Source organism: Cherax quadricarinatus, chromosome 53 (assembly GCF_038502225.1).
Source record: "Cherax quadricarinatus isolate ZL_2023a chromosome 53, ASM3850222v1, whole genome shotgun sequence".
In the NCBI taxonomy this organism is placed as follows: Eukaryota; Metazoa; Arthropoda; class Malacostraca; order Decapoda; family Parastacidae; genus Cherax; species Cherax quadricarinatus.
In genome coordinates, this window is record NC_091344.1 from 19,978,276 (window position 1) to 19,996,445 (window position 18,170).

At 38.1% G+C, this 18,170-nt stretch overlaps 1 protein-coding gene across 7 annotated transcripts in view; it reads left to right on the forward strand.

Moving 5' to 3' along the window:
- Nucleotides 1–18,170, forward strand: part of LOC128692354 (sex-lethal homolog) — a 173,703-nt gene that overhangs the window by 13,644 nt on the left and 141,889 nt on the right. For all 7 annotated transcript variants that reach the window (XM_070096415.1, XM_070096413.1, XM_070096416.1 and 4 more), the window contains exon 2: nt 5,036–5,227. In XM_070096415.1, coding sequence (XP_069952516.1) covers nt 5,066–5,227 — 162 coding nt within the window. In that variant the 5' untranslated portion in view covers nt 5,036–5,065. The remainder of the gene's footprint in view (nt 1–5,035; nt 5,228–18,170) is intronic.

Sequence of the window (18,170 nt, forward strand, 5' to 3'; positions counted from 1 at the left end):
TTCTTTTACCACATGAAATATTAATTTTAATACACACAAACTTAAGAAAACATGCACAATTACATGACACTTACCTTTATTGAAGATGTGGTGATGATTGATGGGATGGGAGGAGGGGAGACTGGATGGTTTTAATGTTTAGAAGGGGAATCCCCTTCCATTAGGACTTGAGGTGTCAAGTCCTTTTCCGGGATTGCTTCCCTTCTTCTTTTAATGCCACTAGGACCAGCTTCAGAGTCAATGGACTTCTGTCGCACAACATATCTACCCATAGTGGCCTGTACCTCTCTTTCCTTTATGACTTTCCTAAAGTGTTTCACAACAGTGTCAGTGTAATAGTCACCAGCACAGCTTGCAATAGCTGTCTGAGGGTGATTTTCATCCATGAAGGTTTGCACTTCAAGCCACTTTGCACAGATTTCCTTAATCTTTGAAGTAGGCAACTTCTTCAATTTCTCTCTCCCCTCCTCCGAAGCAATTTTCTCAGGTGTGGCCTCTTGCTGTTGAAGTTGATCTAGCAGCTCATCAGTGGTTAATTCTTCATTGTCCTCCTCCACCAACTCTTCCACATCCTCCCCACTAACCTCCAACTCCAAGGACTTCCCCAATGCCACAATTGATTCCTCAACTGGCATACTCCTCTCAGGGTTAGCCTCAAATCTTTCAAAATCCCTTTGGTCTACACATTCTGGCCACAGTTTCTTCCAAGCAGAGTTCAAGGTCCTCTTAGTCACTCCTTCCCAAGCCTTACCTATAAGGTTTACACAATTGAGGATATTAAAGTGATCTCTCCAAAACTCTTTAGAGTCAATTGAGTTTCTGAGGTCACTACAAAGCGCCTTTCAAACAGAGCTTTTGTGTAGTTTTTTGAAGTTTGCAATAACCTGCTGGTCCATGGGCTGCAGGAGAGGAGTGGTATTAGGAGGCAAAAACTTCACCTTAATGAAGTTCATGTCCCCACAAAGTCGCTCTGCCAAGTCTGTAGGATGACCAGGGGCATTGTCTAACACCAGGAGGCACTTAAGGTCTAATTTCTTTTCAGTTAGGTAATTTTTCACAGCGGGGGCAAATGCTTGGTGTAACCAGTCATAGAAAAAGTCCCTAGTGACCCATGCCTTATTGTTTGCCCTCCACAGCACACACAAATTAGCGTTGAGGATATTCTTTTGCCTGAACACTCTGGGAGTTTGAGTGATTCACTAATAAAGGCTTCACTTTGCAATCACCACTAGCATTGGCACACATGAGAAGAGTAAGCCTGTCTTTCATAGGCTTATGTCCTGGGAGTGCCTTTTCCTCCTCAGTAATGTAGGTCCTGCTTGGCATTTTCTTCCAAAACAGGCCTGTTTCGTCACAATTAAACACTTGTTCAGGTTTGAGTCCTTCACTGTCTATGTACTCCTTGAATTCATGCACATATTTTTCAGCTGCTTTTTGGTCCGAACTGGCAGCCTCACCATGCCTTATCACACTATCTATGCCACTACGCCTCTTAAATCTCTCAAACCAACCTTTGCTGGCCTTAAATTCACTCGCATCACAACTAGTTGCATGCCTTTTTCTAATTAAATCCTCGTGCAACTTCCTAGCCTTTTCACTTATGATCACTTGAGAGATGCTATCGCCTGCTATCTGTTTTTCGTTTATCCACACCAATAACACTCTCTCAACATCTTCCATCACTTGCGATCTCTGTTTCGAAAGCACAGTTAAACCTTTGGCAAGAACAGCTTCCTTGATTGCCGTTCTCTTGGACACAATAGTAGCGATGGTTGATTGGGGTTTACTATACAGCCTGGCCAGCTCGGAGACATGCACTCCACTTTCATACTTAGCAATGATCTCTTTCTTCATTTCCATAGTAATTCTCACCCTTATTCCTGTAGGGTTGGCACTAGAAGCTTTCTTGGGGTCCATGGTCACTTATTTTTCAGGTGAAATCACTATAAAAAGGCTGTAATAATACGAAATGTTCCGATTGTATGCTTGAATGTTACCGCGGAGGCTGGCTTGTAAACAATGCCACTGGCAGAACAAGTGAGGCTGGCTCAGGCCGCATGGACGCGTCTCGGACGAATCGCGTTGAGCGAATTTTTTTAGCACTATGCGAGGAAAAATTTTAGCGATAAAATGTATCGCTATGCAGATTTAACGCTATGCAATGCCAACGTTAAGCGGGGGTCCACTGTATTTCCAAAATGGACGACTTTCAGACCGGACAATTATTGAGGGCCCAATGTAATTGGATTTACATTATTTCTTATGGGAAACATTACTTCGGTTTTTGTCCATTTCGGATTTCGACTGACCTTCTGGAACGGATTAAGGATGAAAACTGGGGGTCCACTGTAATACGTTACTGTACACAAAATGAAACTGGTACATACTTAATATTTATTTAACCCTTTGACTGTCACAGGCACCTTTCTGAAACTGTCATTCAATGCCGATAAATTTTGGGGAAAAAAAATTTATTTTTTCTCATGAAATGATAGAGAATCTTTTCCCGATGGTAATGACACCAAAAGTACGAAATTTGGTCGAAAACTCCTGGAATTACGCTCCCGCAAAGTTAGCAGTCTCGGCGACATATACACATCGGCAATTTCGCCGACTTTGAGCCCTGTTTTTTGGCCAGTTTCGTTGTTCCAGTTGACCAAACTCAGCTATTTCTTTAGAACTCCATTTTTTCTATCTGTTGAGTACAAGAAACCACCCATTTACCAATTTGAACTTCCCAATAAAGTGTTCAGAAATTGGTAATTTGGGCAATTTCACGCAAATTAAAAAAGATGCCAATTTCAAAATAGGGTCCAGAATAAACAATGTAGACATTCTTGGCACTAAAATAACATATCCTCTGTTCATTAGTCACGTCTCTAGGCCCCTCATATTACTATTGCTTTCTATTTTGATTTTTTATTCATACAAAATGCAAAATTTACTGTTATGCAGACTACTGCATTATTATAAAAATGGTATAAATAATATCAGTGCACTAGTGAAAGAATATTAGACTCCCCAGTTGAAGTGTATTGGACGTGTGGTGTCATTTGCTTACTCCTGAACATTGGTAAAAATCGAACATTTCCGCTACTTTGAGCTCAATTTCAAGGTCGTTTTCATCGTGAAAGTAAAAAATCATCTCTATTTCTGTAATACGTTTTCCATTTTATCAGCTGAGACCATGAAAACGAGAATACAATGATAAATACTATACGAAAATACACCTCAAAGTCAGCGTTTTAATAAAAAAAAACGGCTTTTTTTTTTTTTTTTCTCATTACGCACTGTGTGCTGCAGGATTTTTTTTTGTGGTGCACACTGACCACACAGACCCATTCTCTCACATGTGGGCCTACCAGCTTTCTCCCGCTTGATTTGAAGCTGCTAGAATTTACGCATATAAATATGTCAGAAACAGTGGTGTGTAAGACGTATATATATGACCAAAACAGTCGAAGGGTTAAGGTAGTAGGTTGGTAGTCAGCAACCGCGCAGGGAGGTACTGCTGTCCTGCCAAGTGAATGTAAAACAGAAGTCTGTAATTGTTTTACATGATGGTAGGATTGCTGGTGTCTTCTGTCTCATAAACATTCACGATTTCAGGTACATTTTGCTGCTACTGCTTACACTTAGGTCACACGTACACACGTATATATACACATCCCTCTGAGTTTTCTTCTATTTTCTTCGTAGTTCTTGTTGTTTATTTCTTATCTCCATGGGGAAGTGAAACGAAATTCTTCCTCTGTAATCCATGTGTGTTGTAAGAGGCGACTAAAATGCCAGGAGCAAGGGGCTGGTAACCCCTTCTCCTGTGTATATTACTAAAGTTAAAAAGAGAAACTTTTGTTTTTCTTTTTGGGCCACCCTGCTTCGGTGGGATACAGCTGATTTGTTTAAAGAAGACTTAATATTTATAAAGGTGTTAGACAGTAATATTACTTACGATCAGTAACTTAGCAAGAAAAGTAATACGAATACATCTGGTGTTGAACTCCATTTAATAAGTACTATTTATTGAATATCTTTCAATGAATTCCACATCATTTAATAACTGGTCTGCTGCTACATTACTCCCAGTGAGATGTCACTGTTTCTGCCTATAGTGCCCTCACAATGAAGAATCTACATCAAGAAACAGGTTTCTCTTTGGTGTCCATCAAATTGGAAAAAATCCCTCACGCTCTCTGTCATGTACTGTACGTCATCCCCATATGCACGGAAAAGATGATGGCTTATTGTACTTCATAATTTCCCAAAGTGAGTCACAGAAATCTACATACTGTAATTGGGGACTACTTGAAATGATGACTTTGGGTGAAATATCTTGACAATTTTAGAAGTGTAGTCATTGAAGAATCCAGCCTGGCAGATCTGTCATTTACCAAGACAAAAATGGTTTTGCAGTTCACATTTAGTCTTCCACTACTGTGGAAAGTCTTCAGAACTTTCATATGGCAGATTAAATCCTTATCGTATGTGACAAATATTGGCTTAAATCTGCTGGTTCCAAAATTACAGAAAAGTACACAAGCCTCAAATGTCTGGCGGACAGAAATCACATACATAGTCTACTGTCCATTGAACGCTTTTCTCGGAAAAGCTCCCTTTCATCCTGTGCACACTGCCATGTGCCTCTTCATGTATCCAGTCATTTCCATGTACTTTGGGGGGAGGGGAGGGGAGGGCTCTAAATTAAGAGGGTTATCACTAAGCTGTCTTCTCTGGGTTTGATCACATTGTTTCACAAATGTGAGCAAGTGTTCAGTACAGTACAATACTACTACAATTTTTTTTTTCTTGCGAAGAAGAGTTAAGAGTTATTCACTGATTAATTAACATCGTTTTGTGTTGTCCACTAGAAAACACGTTAGCAACTATTCCTTGTCTGGCAAGATCTTTGCTCCCTCTCCCCTAAGTGTTTGTACATTAGATATACATTCATATTAATGGCAGCTTTTAGCTACGGTATGTATTAGGTGTTACTGAGTTTATTTTAATCGCTGAGAAGTGTACTTTTCTCTTACAGGTTAGGCTTGAAAAAATAAGAAAGTGCACAATGAGTTACGAGACCTCTACCAGTTCAGCGCTTCCTGATGGGGAGACACGGACAAATCTCATCATTAATTACCTTCCACAGACACTTACGGACCAAGAGTTTTACAAGATATTTGTTGTAGTAGGACCCATAAAAAACTGCCGCATTATGAAGGACTTAAAGGTATAATTTTTCAGAAAGCTTTATTTTAGTAGTAATTTTTATTATTATTATTATTATTATTATGATTATTATTATATTATACCTGTAATTTATTTTATATTTTTTTATAATACAGCTAATAGCCAGTGTTGTCACTGCAAAAAATGCAGATCGTTATAGTGTTGCCAGAAGCCAAGCATCTTACAAAGTGAAAGTGGGAAGCAAATTTGATATACTGTACTGTACAGTGTTACATGAAAAAGACACGATGGAACATTGTCATTAATGTGTCAGAAGTAACCGGAGTGGCAAACTTTCAGTGGAATTTCTGGCATCTCGAATGTTGTTTTCGCATTCGTCGGAGAAAATATGACTCAAGTCTTTATCGCACAATAATCTATTCATTGGTGCTTTTTACCCTGGGGGGGGCCTGGCAATAACACCCACTGGCATACAGTGCTACAGACATTTATGCCTACTAACACATAAATGTAGTAGCTGTTCTTCCTTTGGAAAGTCATGGCAAGAGCAACCATTGACTTAGCAGTCGGACTCGAAGGTTTGGGTTACATTTGGAAGAAAAGTAAAAACAAAAAAGGAAATTACATTGATAAGCATGATAAGTACGTAATAATGAATTGAAAAGATATTGTAAGAAATGAAAACCTTGAAATGTTGGGTTGATCTTCCATACATTTTATGGTGAATATATAGGGCAAGAAGGCAAATGCTATGTAGGAGTGTAATGTATGGTACGTACTATTAACGAAAATTTAACTTGATGGCTGCACCAGTTGAGGGAAATTTGCGTGTACTTAGTATCAAAACTGCTTAGAAGCTTTTTATACAATGGGATACATATTGGTGAAAAAAATAATAAAGTAGACTTGTGGTTTGTGCAGTTATGCACCTGGAAATCAGTGCTATCCCACATTTTCTCCACGCCACAAGTTGTGATGTGGAGAAAATGTGGGATAAATAAAGCTACATTTTTGACACCTTAAAAAAGTGGGAGGGGGGGCAACTTTTTTTTCTTGATTCATCAGAAATGATTGTTTTCTTACCTAACCTTGTAAGTTGATAGACAGCAACTATCCAGGGAAGTACGACTGTCCTGTCAAATAAGTATGAAATGGAAACCTTTTAATTAGTTTTGCATTCTGACACAATTGCTGATCATTTTTGTCTAATGAACAAGCAAGATGACAGGTAAATCTTACAAACTTCTGTATAAAGTAAGTATACATATTGCTTTCCTGTGTGCCTTGTAATAGTTCTTGATCCTGTAATATTTCTTTTCCAACCTATTAGGCCTGGTCTGTGACTGCAGTTGGGAAGATAATCCCCAGAACCTTTAACAGATAATTGTTGTTGCTTGTTGATCTGGAAATGTGTGAGGAGGGTTATTTTGGCCCTTCACAATATGTGTACAGAAAAATGTGACTGTACTGTACCACCTACCACCATCACTTACCATTTTTAAGGCCTGTTTTCCTTAACACAGAAACTGGAGAAATGGCTCAGTGGCATGAGCTGTGATGACTTTTAAAACGACAGCCACTAATGACATCATAGCTTCACTTCATTACTTTTTTTCAAATTCAAATGTTTATTTCTTTGCAAGTTCACAATGAAATTGTTTACAGTGTGTAATTACAATAATGATTTGCAGTGCAGAGAGAGCCACTATCATGCCTTGGCTTTACGGGCAATCTAAATTTTTTGTTTGAAATAGGGTTAAAAAAGTGACAAAGAATTTTATCCGTCTTTAAATTCCTTGTTGCTACAGAAATGTGTAAAGATGGCTGATGTGGTCCTTCTGTGCCACAGAATTGGCAGGAAATATCTTGTGACTGCTTGATCAGCTGATGCATTCACCGCTAAACCATGATTTCACTACACAGCTTTCTTGGTTAACAAGTTTCTTACATATTATTATCAATCACCAATATATTCAGCAATTGCATAAATACTGCTAGGGCAGGTAAATAATTATTAAAGGCAGGGGCATGTGCATTTGCAATGTAAATTTGGGTTACTGGCCTTTACCACCTCCCACTTTCACTATGCTCCCTGAAGTATATTTACCTAAGTTTTCTTGGAAGCTGTAAAGAGTTCCACTTTTTAATTTTCGTCTTGGCACTGTCAGTATTAATAGTATTCCTTTTGGGTTCAGTGGTTAATATCCAGAGATAAGATGAGTCAATGAAAAGCATCACAACTGGACTGACAAACTTGAGAGTGAGGTATGGGTCACTTTCAGAAGGCAGTTGACTATGTGGGTGGGTTAGTTTACTCCAGTGAGTGAAGCTATGCCTTCCCCTAAAACAATGACTTTGCTCTGGGTATGAAAGGAAATTATCCTACAGTTGATGAAATATTTTGAGTGTGACTTGGTTTTTGTGAACAAAATTTAACTCTTTCACTGTCCAGACCAATGAAATTAATATTGCCCCCAGTGTCTACTTAAAAAAAAAAAGTTTTTTCTTTTGAAATGGTAGAGAATCTTTTTCTAAAGGTAATGACACCGGAAGTATGAAATTTGATGGAAAACTTATGGAATTATGCAGGTGGAAAATTGGTGATCTGGGCACAATTTACACATCAGCAATTTCACCAACTTTGTTTTATTTTAAATCAGTTCCATTGCTCCATTTGACCAAATTCCTAGCTATTTTGCTAGTATTCCTTCTGTTCCATCAGTTGAGTACAAGAAACCACCAATTCAATTATTACAACTACCCTGTAAAGTACACAGAATTTGGTAATTTAGCCAGTTTTACACAAATTTAAAAAACGTTTAAATAAATAAGGTAGACATTCGTGGCACTAAAACATTTCCTCCATTCACTTACCTCATCCCCAGGCCTCTCCTCTGTTACACTTGCTTTCCATTTAAATTCATAGTCACACAAGGTTAGAAGATTTACTCTTGTTTCCCGGATAATGAAATATTATGAATAATTGGTCATGGTTTATGGCATCCCAGTAATTGAATCAGACTTATTAAAAACACACAAAATGGACTGGGGGGGTGTAGGGGAGCCTTACTTGTCCTCAGGAAAATCAGTAAAAATTGAATATTTCCTGGCCTCTTGTGATGTAGCTCTTTGTGACGGCCACTGAAAGGATTTAATAGTTATTGATAAATGAGTTGCAGGTGCCTGAATTATGAGTCTTCTGTATATAAGATCTTATATAATAATTGATTCAAGTTCCACAAATCCATGTTTAAAATACATGTGGATTAAAATATGCACTTAATAAAAACTACAGGTACTGTAGCATTGAGTCAATTAAAGTTTGATTCCTAATATTGCTTTTAACTAGTTACTCCCTAAAGAAACTATAAAATAAGATTTTCACATCTCTGAAATTTGAGGAAATTAAGATGCATGAACCCACTGCAAGGTTCAGTTAAAATGTATGGTTGAAAGACAAAAGTTTAGAAGTTTTATTTATGCAAATTCTATATGTCTATATTCTGAATGAAAATCATGAATATCAGCAAATGATGAAATCTACACTGTTAAGAGAAATGTTTCAAAAGAATTTCAGTGCCAAAAATGGAGCCAGTGGGCACTGATTTTTTAAAATATGCATTCATGTAGGTATGGGTTTTATTGCCATACAGTTATATTCAATTATCCCTTCTTGAACATAAAACAATAGTCATATGTTAAATAAAAATTCATTAACATTGTTTTTCCTTGAGTAGAAATTTGTTGCCGTTATTTGAAACTATTGTATAAATAAACCATTCAGTATTTAATTAAGGTAGTCTATATTTAGGCACAGATAAATATTTTAATTAAGTGGTTGAAGAGCATGGCCAACATTCATTGGTTGGCTTTTTCAAGATTCCTTGAATCAACCAAATACAAATTTTACATAGCGTGTATGTTTCAGGATACATTTATGTGCCACTGGTGATTATAGGTCGTGTCATAGTTACGATAAAATAATATCTACTGTAGCTACTGTTTGCTATAACAGCGGTGCCTTGAAACAGTAATATGAAAACAAGCTAAAGCAGAAGAATTTAATATAAATTGCATGTTATCTGTGGTACTGAAAGACAATTTTTTTTTTTTTTTTTTTTTTTTGGTGGGATGGGGGAGATAATGAAAACTTACTGGTAAATTTATATAAAATATTGCCAGACTCACTTTTCTGAAAGAGAGGAGGAATCTTCAAAACAGAAATGGAACATTAAATATAAATAGGAAAGTGTGTGTCAGCAGTGTAAGGTATTAAAGTATATCATGCCATTAATCTACTTTGAGATTGTTTATAAATTGTATTTTGAGCAGATTTACTCATTTGTAAGAGGAGCAAGCATGTTGACGAGACATGCTTTAGTGAGTGACAATTCAAATGCAAAGAAGAGGAAATCAAGTTCCTCGTGAATGGTGTATTCCTTGCTAAAGGCAGGTTCATCACTGATCAAATAGTCTTGTCCTTTTTTAGAAAGAGTTGAATAACCTTAATTGTTAAGTGTCATTAATTGTGAAAAAATTGAACTGTTCATTTCGTTACATTTGTTCTTGCTCATTATTTTATTTCTACAGTCTTGTTATTGAATTACTTTGTATGGTACAAAATCATTTGGATTTTTGTGGCTCAAATGGCATATTGCAAAACTACATTACTTACTGATACAATTCATATGAAAACTATAATTTATCAGTTCACCACCATCGTACGCCAACTTCACGATGGAATGCTGGCCAGAGTCCAAGACAACGGAGAGACGTCTAAACCATTCCCAGTCTCAAATGGAGTGAAACAAGGCTGTGTGCTTGCTCCCACCCTGTTCAGCCTGATGTTCTCGGCCATGCTTACAGACGCATTCAGGGACACAGATGCAGGAATCGGCATCAGGTACCGTACAGATGGGTCTGTCTTCAACCTCAGGAGGCTTCAAGCCAAAACCAAGGCTGCAACTGACACCATCAATGACCTGCTATTTGCTGATGACTGCGCCTTCAACGCTGCTTCAGAAGCCGCCATGCAGCACAGTGTTGACAAGTTCTCTGACGCCTGCAACAGCTTCGGGCTGACAATCAGTACAACGAAGACTGAAGTGATGCACCAGCCTGCTCCAGGAAAGACGTATGTTGAGCCAAACATCACCATCAACGGGCAGCGACTGAACGCCGTAGACAAATTCACCTACCTCGGCAGTACCCTTTCCAGAAACGTTGTCATCGATGATGAGGTGAATGCCAGACTTGCCAAAGCCAGTGCCACCTTCGGCAGGTTCCACAAGAATATATGGAACCGAAGAGGCATCACCACAAGCACCAAGATCAAGGTGTACAGAGCCATAGTCCTCACCACACTTCTCTATGGCTGCGAAACCTGGACTGTCTACAAGTGTCACGCCAGAAAGTTGAACCACTTTCACACCACACGGCTCAGAAAAATTCTTGGCATCAAATGGCAAGATAAGATCCCAGACACAGAAGTGCTGACTACAGCTGGCCTGCCTAGCATCTACACCATCCTAATGCAGACACAGCTTCGCTGGGTAGGTCACGTTGCTCGCATGCCAGACCACCGGCTGCCAAAGAAACTCTTGTTTGGCGAACTGCAGCATGGAAAGCGCTCTCAAGGAGGCCAAAAGAAGCGCTATAAGGACACCCTTAAGACTGCTCTGAAAGCTTTCAACATCAACCACACCATGTGGGAGCTGATAGCTCAGGACAGGAATGACTGGCGAGCAGTTGTCCAGAAAGGGGCAACATCCTGCGAGGCAAGCAGAATTTCACTAGCTGAGCAGCGCAGGCAGGCGAGGAAGACCAGAGCCATCAGACCCCTCGATGCCGCCACCCTTCCCTGTCCACACTGCCAGAGAACGTTTCGTGCGCGGATTGGCCTGACAAGTCATCTGAGTACCCACCAACTTCGACCCCAGGATGACTAGATGGTCCTCGTCGAATCGACGGACAAACAACAAAACACCATGAACCTTCTAACACAGTTGTCTTTTATCTTCTGCTACACTACTGTGTTTCTTGCTCAGGAACTTGAGATGTTGAAGCCTCTTTATGTAAGATCATGTTAATCTCAGTACAATTTTGTCTCGTGGATATTGTGCTAATCTTAGGATAGGCTGCTGTGCTGTTATGTTTTTCATTTCACATTTTTTTTAACAATTACACTATATATATTTTATATCTTCTTCTTTCAACACACCGGCCGTATCCCACCAAGGCAGGGTGGCCCAAAAAGGAAAACGAAAGTTTCTCTTAAATTTAGTAATTTATACGGGAGAAGGGGTTACTAGCCCCTTGCTCCCGGCATTTAAGTCGCCTCTTACAACACGCATGGCTTACGGAAGAAGAATTCTGTTCCACTTCCCCATGGAGATATTTTAATATATATATATATACATACATATATATATACATATACATATATATACATATACATATATATACATATATATATATATATATATATATATATACATTTTTTTTTTTTTTTTTCAACAAGTCGGCCGTCTCCCACCGAGGCAGGGTGACCCAAAAAAGAAAGAAAATCCCCAAAAAGAAAATACTTTCATCATTCAACACTTTCACCACACTCACACATTATCACTGTCTTTGCAGAGGTGCTCAGAATACAACAGTTTAGAAGCATATACGTATAAAGATACACAACATATCCCTCCAAACTGCCAATATCCCAACCCCCTCCTTTAAAGTGCAGGCATTGTACTTCCCATTTCCAGGACTCAAGTCCCACTAAATGAAAATAACCAGTTTCCCTGAATCCCTTCACTAAATATTACCCTGCTCACACTCCAACAGATCGTCAGGTCCCAAGTATAATTCGTCTCCATTCACTCCTATCTAACACGCTCATGCACGCTTGCTGGAAGTCCAAGCCCCTCGCCCACAAAACCTCCTTTACCCCCTCTTTCCAACCCTTTCGAGGACGACCCCTACCCCTCCTTCCTTCCCCTATAGATTTATATGCTTTCCATGTCATTCTACTTGGTTCCATTCTCTCTAAATGACCAAACCACCTCAACAACCTCTCTTCTGCCCTCTGACTAATGCTTTTATTAACTCCACACCTTCTCCTAATTTCCACACTCCGAATTTTCTGCATAATATTTACACCACACATTGCCCTTAGACAGGACATCTCCACTGCCTCCAACTGTCTCCTTGCTGCTGCATTTACCACCCAAGCTTCACATCCATATAAGAGTGTTGGTACTACTATACTTTCATACATTCCCTTCTTTGCCTCCATAGATAACTTTTTTGACTCCACATATACCTCAACGCACCACTCACCTTTTTTCCCTCATCAATTCTATGATTAACCTCATCCTTCATAAATCCATCCGCCGACACGTCAACTCCCAAGTATCTGAAAACATTTACTTCTTCCATACTCCTCCTCCCCAATTTGATATCCAATTTTTCTTTATCTAAATCATTTGATACCCTCATCATCTTACTCTTTTCTATGTTCACTTTCAACTTTCTACCTTTACACACATTCTCAAACTCATCCACTAACCTTTGCAATTTTTCTTTAGAATCTCCCATAAGCACAGTATCATAAGCAAAAAGTAACTGTGTCAATTCCCATTTTGAATTTGATTCCCCATAATACTTCCATATACTTGCAACATCTGCCACATTGCTCCTCTATCCACTCTATCATATGTCTTTTCTAAATCCATAAATGCAATAAACACTTCCCTACCTTTATCTAAATACTGTTCACATATATGCTTCAATGTAAACACTTGATCTACACATCCCCTACCCACTCTGAAGCCTCCCTGCTCATCCGCAATCCTACATTCTGTCTTGCCTCTAATTCTTTCAATTATAACCCTACCGTATACTTTTCCTGGTATACTCAGTAAACTTATTCCTCTATAATTTTTACAATCTCTTTTGTCCCCTTTCCCTTTATATAAAGGGACTATACATGCTGTCCGCCAATCCCTAGGTACCTTCCCCTCTTTCATACATTCATTAAACAAAAGTACCAACCACTCCAACACTATATACCCCCCTGCTTTTAACATTTCTGTCATGATCCCATCAGTTCCAGCTGCTTTACCCCCTTTCATTCTACGTAATGCATCACGTACCTCCCCCACACTTACATTCTGCTCTTCACTCCTAAAAGATGGTATACCTCCCTGACCAGTGCATGAAATTACCACCTCCCTTTCTTCCTCAACATTTGAAAGTTCCTCAAAATATTCTCGCCATCTACCTAATACCTCCCTCTCCCCATCTGCTAACTCCCCTACTCTGTTTTTAACTGACAAATCCATACTTTCCTTAGGCTTTTTTTAACTTGTTTAACTCACTCCAAAATTTTTTCTTATTTTTATTAAAATTTCTTGACAGCGCCTCTCCCACTCTATCATCTGCTCTCCTTTTGCACTCTCTCACCACTCTCTTTACCTTTCTTTTACTCTCCATATACTCTGCTCTTCTTATAACACTTCTGCTTTGTAAAAACCTCTCATAAGCTAGCTACCTTATTATATATATTATATATATTATATATATTATATATTTATATATATATTTATATATATATTTATATATATATTTATATATATATTTATATATATATATATATATATATAATTATATATATATATATATATTATATATATATTATATATATATATATATATATTATATATATATTATATATATACTTATATATATATATGTATATATATATATATATATATATATATATAGATAATATATATATATATATATATATATATATATATATATAATATATATATATATATATATATATATATATATTATCTATATATATATATATATCTATATATATATATATATATATATATAGTATATATATATATATACTATATATACTAACATATATAATATATATACTATATATTATATATATATATATATTTTTTTTTTTCCACAATTCGGCCGGTCTCCCACCGAGGCAGGGTGACCCAAAAAAGAATGAAAATCCCCAAAAAGAAAATACTTTCATCATCATTCAACACTTTCCACCACACTCGCACATTATCACTGTTTTTGCAGAGGTGCTCAGAATACAACAGTCTAGAAGCATACACATATAAAGATACACAACAGTATCCCTCCAAACTGCCAAATATCCCAAACCCCTCCTTTAAAGTGCAGGCATTGTACTTCCCATTTCCAGGACTCAAGTCCGACTATATGAAAATAACCGGTTTCCCTGAATCCCTTCACTAAATATTACCCTGCTCACTCCAACAGATGTCAGGTCCCAAGTACCATTCGTCTCCATTCACTCCTATCTACACGCACTGCACGCTTGCTGGAAATCCAAGCCCCTTACCCACAAAACCTCCTTTACCCCTCTCTCCAACCCTTCGAGGACGACCCCTACCCCGCCTTCCTTCCCTATAGATTTATATGCTTTCCATGTCATTCTACTGTGATCCATTCTCTCTAAATGACTAAACCACCTCAACAACCCCTCTTCTGCCCTCTGACTAATACTTTTATTAACTCCACACCTTCTCCTAATTTCCACACTCCGAATTTTTTTTGCATAATATTTACACCACCACATTGCCCTTAGACAGGACATCTCCGCTGCCTCCAACCGCCTTCTCCTTGCTGCTGCATTTACCACCCATAAGCTTCACACCCATATAAGTGCATTGGTAAAACTACTATACTTTCATACATTCCTCTTTGCCTCCTAGGATAACGTTTTTGACTTTCCACTATGACCTCAACGCACCACTCACCCTTTTTTCCCCTCATCAATTCTATGATTAACCTCATCCTTCATAAATCCATCCGCCGACACGTCCAACTCCCAAGTATCTGAAAACATTCACTTCCTTCCATACTCCTCCTCCCCAATTTGATATCCAATTTTTCTTTATCTAAATCATTTGACACCCTCATCACCTTACTCTTTCTATGTTCACTTTCAACTTTCTACCTTTACACACATTCCCAAACTCATCCACTAACCTTTGCAATTTTTCTTTAGAATCTCCCATAAGCACAGTATCATCAGCAAAAAGTAACTGTGTCAATTCCCATTTTGAATTTGATTCCCCTATAATTTAATCCCACCCCTCTCCCAAACACCCTAGCATTTACTTCTTCCTTTACAACCCCATCTATAAATATATTAAACAACCATGGTGACATTACACATCCCTGTCTAAGGACCTACTTTTACCGGGAAGTAGTCTCCCTCTCTTCTACACACCCTAACCTGAGCCTCACTATCCTCATAAAAACTCTTTACAGCATTTAATAACTTACCACCTATTCCATATACTTGCAACATCTGCCACATTGCTCCTCTATCCACTCTATCATATGCCTTTTCTAAATCCATAAATGCAATAAAAACCTCCCTATCTTTATCTAAATACTGTTCACATATATGCTTCAATGTAAACACCTGATCTACACATCCCCTACCCACTCCTAAAACCTCCTTGCTCATCCATAATCCTACATTCTGTCTTACCTCTAATTCTTTCAATTAATAACCCTCTACCATACACTTTTCCAGGTATACTCAGTAGACTTATTCCCCTATGAATTTTTACACTCTTTTATCCCCTTTCCTTTATATAAAGGGACTACATGCTCTCTGCCAATCCTAGGTACCTTACCCCTCTTTCCATACATTTATTAAATAAAGTACCAACCAACCACTCCCCCAAAACTATATCCCCACCTGCTTTTTTAACATTTCTATCTTTATCCCACATCAATCCCGGCTGCCTTACCCCCTTTCCAAGTTTTTGGACCTCTGCCTCATGAACTTCCCCCTCTCTTCCTAACTTTAAAGCTCTTCCTTCCACTCCTACCAAGATGTTACTTCCTCCCCTTGTCTGTTTTAACTGCAAACCAAATACCCAGGCTTTCCTTAATTCTTCATTTTTCAATTTTCATTTAACAATTCCTCAAAAATATTCCCTCCTTCTTTAACTACCTCACCTCTAACTCTCCATTTAATAACTCTCCTCTTACTACAAATTCATTTATTCTGGAACACAACTTGTTTCTCCTCCAAAACTTTTCTTGAACTTTGAAAATTTGTTGATAACATCCACTCTCATTTGCTCCCATTCTTCCCACTCTCTTCCTCTCTCTTTTTCTCCATACTCTTCCCTCCTTGCATCATTTCTACTTTGTAAAAACTTCTCATACTACTTTTCTCTTTACATCATCACCATTGCTCCTGTTCCCTCCATCCCACCCTTAACCTTTACTTCTCAATCTAATACACCTTTTAAACCCCCCATATCTTATTGCCATGCTCTCATTGCCCATCTATCCTCCAATACTGTTTATATCTTACCTAACTGCCTCCTCTTTTGTTTATAAACCTTCACCTCTCTTTCCTTCCCTGTGCCCCCTATTCTCCTTATCCCAATCTACAAACTTCTCAGTGATACATTCTATAAAGTGATCAGTTTTATATCTATTGAACCCCTCTTATAACCCCCACTACATCAGTCTGTACTAGTCCCTTTTACCTTTCAATGCCAATAATCCAACAAACTACTGTCACGAACTTCCATCCATATCCTTGTTTATACTTATTTATTTCCTCCCTTTTTCTTAAAATTTGTTATTACCTCCTAACTTTCCCAAATCTACCTCTTACTCAATAAGGGCTGATTATCTACACCTAAATCAATGACTCCGACCTCACCCTCTCTAGTTGCCCCTCTACTAAAGCATTAGTACCATTACCTGGTCGCCTTGGTTCCCATCTCCTTTTATCCACATTCTTAACATCTCCCAAAATCTCTTTCTCTCCCTGCATTCCCTTTCTACATCATACTTGTGCATTATTTGATTTACTTCCTCTTTTTCATCCAAAACTTTAATCCATATTAACTTGAATTTACCAAATTTCTTTCTATTCTCATTTTCTAGCCTTCCAATTAACGGCTCCCCATTTAACATTTACTGCTACCCCCTTCCTTTGCTCTAACTCTCTCTCTCAGAATGCTCCAGATTTAATCATTTATTTCCCCCCACCTGAAACTCCCCTACCCCCTTCAGCTTTGTTTCGAAGCTTAGGGCCAGGACATCCAACTTCTTTTCATTCATAACATCAGCAGTCATCTGTTTCTTGTCATCCACACGTTTCATTTAGCTTATCCCAGTTTTATAAAGTTTTTCTTCTTCTCTTTTTTTAGTAAATGTCTACAGGAAGGGAAAGGGGTTACTAGCCCATTGCTCCCGGCATTTTGAAGTTAGCCTCACTCGACTACGCGCATAAGCTTGCTGGAGGGAAAGATTCTTTTCCACTTCCCCATGGACAATAGAAAGAAATAAAGTAAAGAAAAACAAAAAGGAGCTATTTAGAAAAGCAGAGAAAAACCTAGATGTATGTATATATATATGCATGTGTGCGTGTCTGTGAAGTGTGACCAAAGTGTAAGTAGGGAGTAGCAAGATATCCCTGTTATCTCGCGTGTTTATGAGACAAAAAGAAACCTTGCAATCCTACCATCATGCAAAAAGCAAGTTTACAGGTTTCTGTTTCACAGTCATCTGGTAGGGCTGGTTAGTACTTCCCTGGAAGTTGGTTGCTGTCTACCAAATTATGTGTATATATATATGTATATATATATATATATATATATATATATATATAACTACTTCATATATATATATATAATATAATTTTTTTTTTTTTTTTTTTTTTTTTTTTTTCAACAAAGTCTGGCCGTCTCCCACGAGGCAAGGGGTGGACCCAAGAAAATCCCCAAAAGAAAATACTTTCATCATCATTCCAAGCACTTTCACCACACTCGCTTTACATTATCACTGTTTTTGCAAGGAGTGCTCAGAATACTAACAGTCTAGAAGCATGCATATAAAGATGCACAAGCATATCCCTCCAAACTGCCAATCCCATCCCAGCCCACTCCTTT